Genomic DNA, 7171 nt, shown 5'->3' with positions numbered 1-7171 from the left:
GGACACTGCTGTGGGAGGCATCCCCTGTGCTAGGCACTGCTGTGGGAGGTGTCCCCTGTGCTAGGCATTGCTGTGGGAGGTGTCCCATGTGGTAGGCACCCTGTGGGAGATGTCCCCTGTGCTAGGCACCCAGTGGGAGGTGTCCCCTGTGCTAGGCACTGCTGTGGAAGGCATCCCCTGTGCAAGGCACTGCTGTGGGAGGTGTCCCCTGTGCTAGGCACCCTGTGGGAGGCTTCCCCCTGTGCTAGGCACTGCTGTGGGAGGCATTCCCTGTGCTAGGCACAGCTGTGGGAGGCGTCCCCTGTGCTAGGCACAGCTGTGGGAGGCGTCCCCTGTGCTAGGCACTGCTGTGGGAGGCGTCCCCTGTGCTAAGTAGGCACACTGTGGGAGATGTCCCCTGTGCTAGGCACCCTGTGGGAGGCGTCCCCCTGTGCTAGGCACTGCTGTGGGAGGCATCCCCTGTGCTAGGCACTGCTGTGGGAGGCATCCCCTATGCTAGGCACTGCTGTGGGAGGTGTCCCCCGTGGTATGCACCCTGTGGGAGATATCCCCTGTGCTAGGACCTAGTGGGAGGTGTCCCCTGTGCTAGTCACTGCTGTGGAAGGCATCCCCTGTGCAAGGCACTGCTGTGGGAGGTGTCCCCCGTGCTGGGCACTGCTGAGGGAGGTGTCCCCCATGCTAGGCATTGCTGTGGGAGGTGTCCCCCATGCTAGGCATCCTGTGGGAGGTCTCCCATGTGCTGGGCACTGCTGTGGAAGGCATCCCCTGTGCAAGGCACTGCTATGGGAGGCGTCCCCTGTGCTAGGCACTCTGTGGGAGGTGTCCCCCTGTTCTAGGCACTGCTATGGGAGGCGTCCCCTGTGCTAGGCACCCTGTGGGAGGCATCCCCCTGTGCTAGGCACTGCTGTGGGAGGCATCCCCCGTGCTAGGCACCCTGTGGGAGGCATCCTCCTGTGCTAGGCACCCTTTGGGAGGCATCATCCACTGTTCTCAGCTGTCTCACAAAAGAGTGAGCCCCTGAGCCCTGAGAAACCTGGGGAGCCACAAGTGGATGGAGACCAGAAGCTGAGCCTTAGGAAGTGCCTGGTTACATGATTCTACTGAGGCCCTGTCAGAAGAGTCATTTGCATCTACAGATGGCTCACTGATAGCCTCTGAGCAGGAAACAGGGCCACCCTTGTTATACAAGCCTGATCACTGATAGAGAAGAAGGAAGCACATGTACAGAGGCCACAGCGCCGCCTCCGCAGACAGCACTCTCACCCACCTACCCAAAACCCCAACTGCACAACCTCAACTCGGACTTGTGTTAACTTCAGCCCACCGCCCAGGAGCCTGCCTCCTGTATCTCTAGACAGACCCATTAAGGCTTTGTCTTCCTATGGGATAGAACATAGAACCTGGGTCACCAAGGGCATCAAAGCTAAGCTATCTGGGCAGTGTCTGTCTCCTCTTGGGATAATTATTGGCCAAGTGGGGATGAAAATCCCAGCCCAGTCCTAGAGCATATGAGAGCAGGATCCCCAAGTGACAGAACTGGAGAGAGGATTGTCACTGTCACCATGTCCAGCCGAGAACTGACACAGTCCTCAGGGATAACTTTGCCACCACTGGAGGGAACCAGTTTATGGCAGTATCAGGCTGACCGGTGAGAAAAAGGGACTGGGGTGACTTCCGGCCCAGTGTACCCCTTTTCTAGCCAGGGATAGAGACAAGTGCACCAGAGTTAGAAGTGGCCCGATTCAAGCTGATGCAATAAAGCCATCATGTGGGTGGAGAGCATTTCCATCCGCACTGGGTGACTCGGGGAGGGTGGGGTCACCATCTAATGATGAGAAAACAGAAACCCAGAGAAACCAGAGACTAAACCAGCACATGACTCTCTTGGCTCTTCTGTTTGGGGGAGGGGTCCCACAAACTCCCACAACATCTATGAACATCCTGAAAGCAATGTGTGAGTCCTGGGGCTTGACCTAACAAATGAGGCCAAAGTCGTGGGCAGCATAAGCCTCTTTCTCCCTGGAGGTTGACCACCATGGGTTTGGACAGAGCACTGACAGGGGGCCTCCCTACCTTGAGAGACAGACTATGGGCCAGGTGCCTAGGACAGAGGGAAACAACTGAATGAATACTTACTGGTCCTTGAAGAAGCTGGGCTGGGACCAGAAACATCTGACCACAAATCAGACACACCAGGCCATAGAACCATGTGAGAAGCTAAAGAGAGCAACACCCACCATCTTGGGATAGATGTTCCTGGCATGTAGTGCTCCCTGCCTGGCATGTAGTCCTCCCGTGAAGCTCCCACCTCTGCCCAGCAAAGGCTTTTCACAACAGGCCTGACAACATAGCCCTCTCAGCCTCTCACAAACAAAACCAATGATAATACAACAACAACACAGTTGTGGAGGTAAGAACTATACAAGGAGTCGCAGCCAAGCCCTGCTGTGTGTCTGTCTGTGTCTCTGTGTGTCTGCATCTGTGTCGACTCATGCAGGAGGTACTGTAATACTCTACCCCTGAGCTACACTCCAGGTCCACCTTTTTACTTTTTATTTTGAGACAGGGTCTATCTTGGTTAATTTTATGTCAACTTGATACAAGCTAGAGTGATTTGGGAAGAACATTTCTCAAGAAAATACCTCCCTAAGATTTGTCTATAGCCAAGTCTGTAGTACATTTTCTTGTTTAGTGATTGAAGTGGCAGGGCCATCCATCCCTGGGCTGATAGTTCTGGGGTGTAAAAGAAAGCAGGCTGTGGAGCAAGCCATGAGGTACAAGCCAAGAGCAGCCTGCTCCTCTATGCTTCCCCCCCTCCCCCCCCATCAGCTCCTGCCTTGACTTCCTTTGAAGATGTGGAAGTGTAAACAGAATAAACCCTTTCGTCCCTGGGCTACTTTTGGTCACAGTGTTTTAGTGTAGCAATAAGAAACCTAATGAAGACAGGGTCTCACTAAGTTGCCCAGGCTGGCCTTGAACTGCCTTAACCTCCCAGCTAGCTGAAATGGCAGATCTGTGCCATTGGCCTGGATCCTTCTTATAACTTTTTTCTTTTATTTTTTTTTCTAGGCTTACTTATTTTCTTTTACATGTATGAGTATTTTGCTTGTGTGTATGTCTATGTACCATGTGCATGCTTACAGATGGGTATGAGCCACTATGTTTGTGCTGGAAACGGAACCTGGGTCACTTCAAGAACAGCAAGTTCTCTTAACCACCAAACCATCTCCCTGTCTCCTCTTATCTTTTCTTTTTCCCCTGCACTGGGTATTGAACCCAAGGCCCTGTGTACGCTGCGCATGCACCTACCGATCGAGTTATATCCCCAGGCCCTGCTCCCTATCTTGCCGGGGTGGGGGAACTCCCTATTCTCCTGCCCACTCGCAAAGCCCACAGAAATGGAGGAGGACAGAAGAAGGCTGCTCTGTGTGTCAACCTTGTCCAGCAGTGGCTTCTCTCTAGAGGTGGAGGCAGCAGTGCAGCCGCCCTGCTCTCCAGAAGTATCAGGGGCCTGTGACATACGCAAGCTGTGTCAGGAAATGGGGCTGGAGGTGGGCAGAGGATCCAGCTTCCCTTTGAATGCCAGCAGACTGTGAGGTCCTCCTCTGGAACCAGGGGGATCCCTGTGCTATGCGCGGTGTGTGAGGACATTGATGAGCTGATACAGTTGGATGCTAACAGCCTGAAGGATGGGGCCAGCAGACCAACTGGGCCAGGACAAGGTAGCAGACCAGAAGGAGCAGAGAAAGATGCCCTCAAAAGCACCTTCCCACACACTGCCTGCAGAAGAGGCAACTAGCCGGGGTAGAAGTCTGTGGTACTGTGGCTGGAGAAGAGGCTGGATCCGGAAGTGGTGGATGGACCAGGGAAGAAAAGAAGGATGCAGTCTGAGAGCACAGGGAAGTGGTTGGCGGTGGGGGTGGGGTAGGGGTGGGGAGTTCCTCCTGGCACTGTTACTCTGCCACTCCCTCCACCTTTACCCATCCTAAAGCACTTGCCCATCTTCCAGCCCAGCTCCCTTGCCTGATAGGAGGACTGCATCCAGGCTCAGCCAGCTCTGTGCCCCTCAGCACCCGAACAAGCAGCCCTGCCTACGGACAGGACTCAAGCAGATGAACTGACTTGAGGTACACTTGCAGGGTGGGCGGGTGGGAGGAAATGGTGCTCCAGTGCTCCCTTGGCCACCGTGAGGAAGTGCCTGCCTGCTGTGCCGTGTGCTCCCTGCACTAGCAGGGGCCTCCCCGGTGGCAGCCACTTGCAGGCAAAGCTGACTAAGCCTGCTGGGTAATCCAGGCTGAGCACCTGATACTGTGAGTCTCTTGCACAGCCCAACTCCATAATAAAAATGCCCCTCCCACCTCCCACCAAAGCCACCCTGTCTCTGGTGGTGGTATCCATACCTTTTTCACCAGAGTGGGTGTCGTGGGTTATGATTTACTCCTGGGAGGCCGAGCCCTGGCCAAGAGTAAGCCCAGAGCATTAGTGTCAGAGGTAGATCAAGGTGGGAGATAGAGGGGGATCCCAGCAGAAAGACCTCTGAGGCTCAGTAACCCAGAAACAGAATTCTACTTATCTACACATGCCCTCCCCTTCCAGCCCCACAGAGCTAACCTGGAATCCCACGAGTACACACGGCCTCCCAGATCCTCTCCTACCATGAAGTTTTCAAAAGATCTGGAGGTTTCGAGGGATTTTACCAACCCTGGGCCTAAGTGGTTAGGTTTTGTTCCCCCATAAAAAGCTCAACCATTGATAAAGCAAAGCTTCTCCCATAACATAGCCTGGCCAACGTGGTGCCCTTCCCTTTCCTGCCTGGGGCATGGACACACTGACCGAAAGACAACCTCACGGCCCCCACCCACCCCAGCCCCGAACATTGCAATTTCTCTTTTCATGATTATCTCTGGAAAGATACCACGTCTGGGAGATAGTCAAGACCAGTACACCAGACAAGGTCAAAGGAGGGTGATGTCACCCACATTGCCGAGGACACAGTTCTCTTGCCTCCTCAAGTTTACGTCCAGGGAGCCCTAAATACAGACTCACCTTCCGCAACACATCTTCCCAGGGCCATGGAGAGTCTCAGGCAGCCCCAGCCAGGAGGTGACTTACTGCCAACTGTCCTTGGGTGCACTGCAAAGCCCCTTACCTGATCCAGGAGATAAGAGAGATGAGTCTCTCAGCAGGCTGACATGGCCCACCCACATCGAAAACCACAAGACATCACAGAGCTACTGTCCTCCACAGAGCTCAGAGATGCCTGTCGCCACCTGCTGCAAGCCAAAGAATGGTGAGGACGGATAAGCTCTCACTCTGTGACACTGAGGATTGCCACGCACGGATGGCAGACATTTATCTCCTGAGTGACAGAGCATGCACATCCTCCCAGGCAATGCCACTGGGTCAGCACAGGAGGCGAGGTCGGAGAGCAGAGCAGTGCTTGAGCAGAACCCTGCCTAGGGTTTTCCCCTTCGAGGTTCTTCTGAGACTAAAGCACTGGCAGTCACTGAATGCTAAATATAAGGAGAGACTAAGTCAAGGAAAACCAGTAATGCATCGTGACGGTGCACAACTTTAGTCCCAGCACTCAGGAGGCAGAGGCAGGCAGATCTCTGTGAGCTCAAGGCCAGCCTCGTCTACATAGTTGGTTCTAGGACAGCCAAGGCTATGCTACACAGAAAAACCCTGTCTCAAAGCAGCCCCCTCCAAGAAGAAAGAAAGAAAGAAAGAAAGAAAGAAAGAAAGAAAGAAAGAAAAGAGAAGAGAAGAGAAGAGAAGAGAAGAGAAGAGAAGAGAAGAGAAGAGAAGAGAAGAGAAGAGAAGAGAGAGAAGAGAAGAGAAGAGAAGAGAAGAGAAAGGAGGGAGGGAGGGAGGGAGAGAGGGAAGGAGGGAGGAAGGAAGGAAGGAAGGAAGGAAGGAAGGAAGGAAGGAAGGAAGGAAGGGGAAGGGAAGGGAAGGGAAGGGAAGGGAAGGGAAGGGAAGGGAAGGGAAGGGAAGGGAAGGGAAGGGAAGGAAGGGAGAGAGGGAGGGAGGGAGGGAAGGAGAGAGGGGGGCTGGAGAGATGGCTCAATGGTTAAGAGCACTGACTCCTCTTCCAGAGGTTCTGAGTTCAATTCCCAGCAACCACATCACATGGTGGCTCACAACTATCTGTAATGGGATCTGATGCCCCCTTCTGGTGAGTCTGAGGATAGCTACTGTGTACTCAGTGCAACCCTGCCTCATATATATGTGTGTATACATATATGTGTACATCTAAGTCTTCTGGTGATCTTAAAAATTATGAATGATTAACATTATTAAGACTGTAGATTCTGATCTATTTCTCTGGAGACTAGTAATTTTATATTTTTGAGACAAGATCTCTAGACTACATATAAATTATATATATATGTGTATATATATATATATATATACACTCACTATATACACATACAGGTGGCAGCACACACCTGTGATCCCAGTACTCTGAGAATTGAAGCAAGAGGATGACAAGTTCCAAACTATCCTTGGTCACCCATCTTTAAAAAACAAAACAAGGGTCTGAGGCTGTCCCTGAGGCTGGGGCTGTCGCTTGGCTAGAAGCGTGCTACCAAGCATGCTTGAAGCCCTGCTGCAATCCCTAGTGCCACATAAAACAGATGTGGGCCATGCTTATAGTCCCAGAACTCAGGAGGCAGGAGTGAGCTTCAGGCCAGCCGAGGCTAGAGATCCTACCTCAAAAATACAGAAACAAAAATCATCATTCTCCAGAAAGAAAAAAAGCAGAAAAATATTAGTCATTCATAATTCTCAAAATGAAAACAAGACTATTAGATATAGAAAAAAACAGAGCTGGCTGGACATTGGTGATAAACACCTTTAATCCCAGGGTTTGGAAGGCAGGAGAAGGCAGATCTCTGTGAATTCAGGAGCCAACCTGGTCTACAGAGTGAGCTCCAGGACAGCCAGGGCTACTGAGAAACTCTATAGTCCTGCATGTGGGAGCCAGAGTCAGGAGGCTGAGAAATGCAATATTATTCTCCTCTACACAGTGTCCAGCCCGGGCTACAAGACCCTGTCCCGAAAATAAGAAAGAAGGAAATGATTGAGAGAAATAAGAGGAATACGTGAAGCACGCCAGAGTTTTGATGTAAACGTTCTTCGAGGACTACACTCCTTATTATTTTTA

General features: G+C 52.1%; 1 protein-coding gene across 2 annotated transcripts in view; it reads right to left on the bottom strand.

Annotated features, from left to right (window-relative positions):
- The window catches only part of Il9r (interleukin 9 receptor), a 9474-nt gene extending 4329 nt beyond the window's left edge, over positions 1–5145 (bottom strand). For both annotated transcript variants that reach the window (XM_021178041.3, XM_021178042.3), the window contains exon 1: positions 5047–5145. In XM_021178041.3, the coding sequence (XP_021033700.1) occupies positions 5047–5074 (28 nt within the window). In that variant the 5' untranslated portion in view covers positions 5075–5145. The remainder of the gene's footprint in view (positions 1–5046) is intronic.
- Between the last annotated feature and the right edge of the window lie 2026 nt (positions 5146–7171).

This window comes from Mus caroli, unplaced genomic scaffold (assembly GCF_978045245.1).
Source record: "Mus caroli unplaced genomic scaffold, Mus_caroli_1 scaffold_13, whole genome shotgun sequence".
NCBI lineage: Eukaryota > Metazoa > Chordata > Mammalia > Rodentia > Muridae > Mus > Mus caroli.
This window is presented reverse-complemented; position numbering and strand designations above follow the sequence as displayed.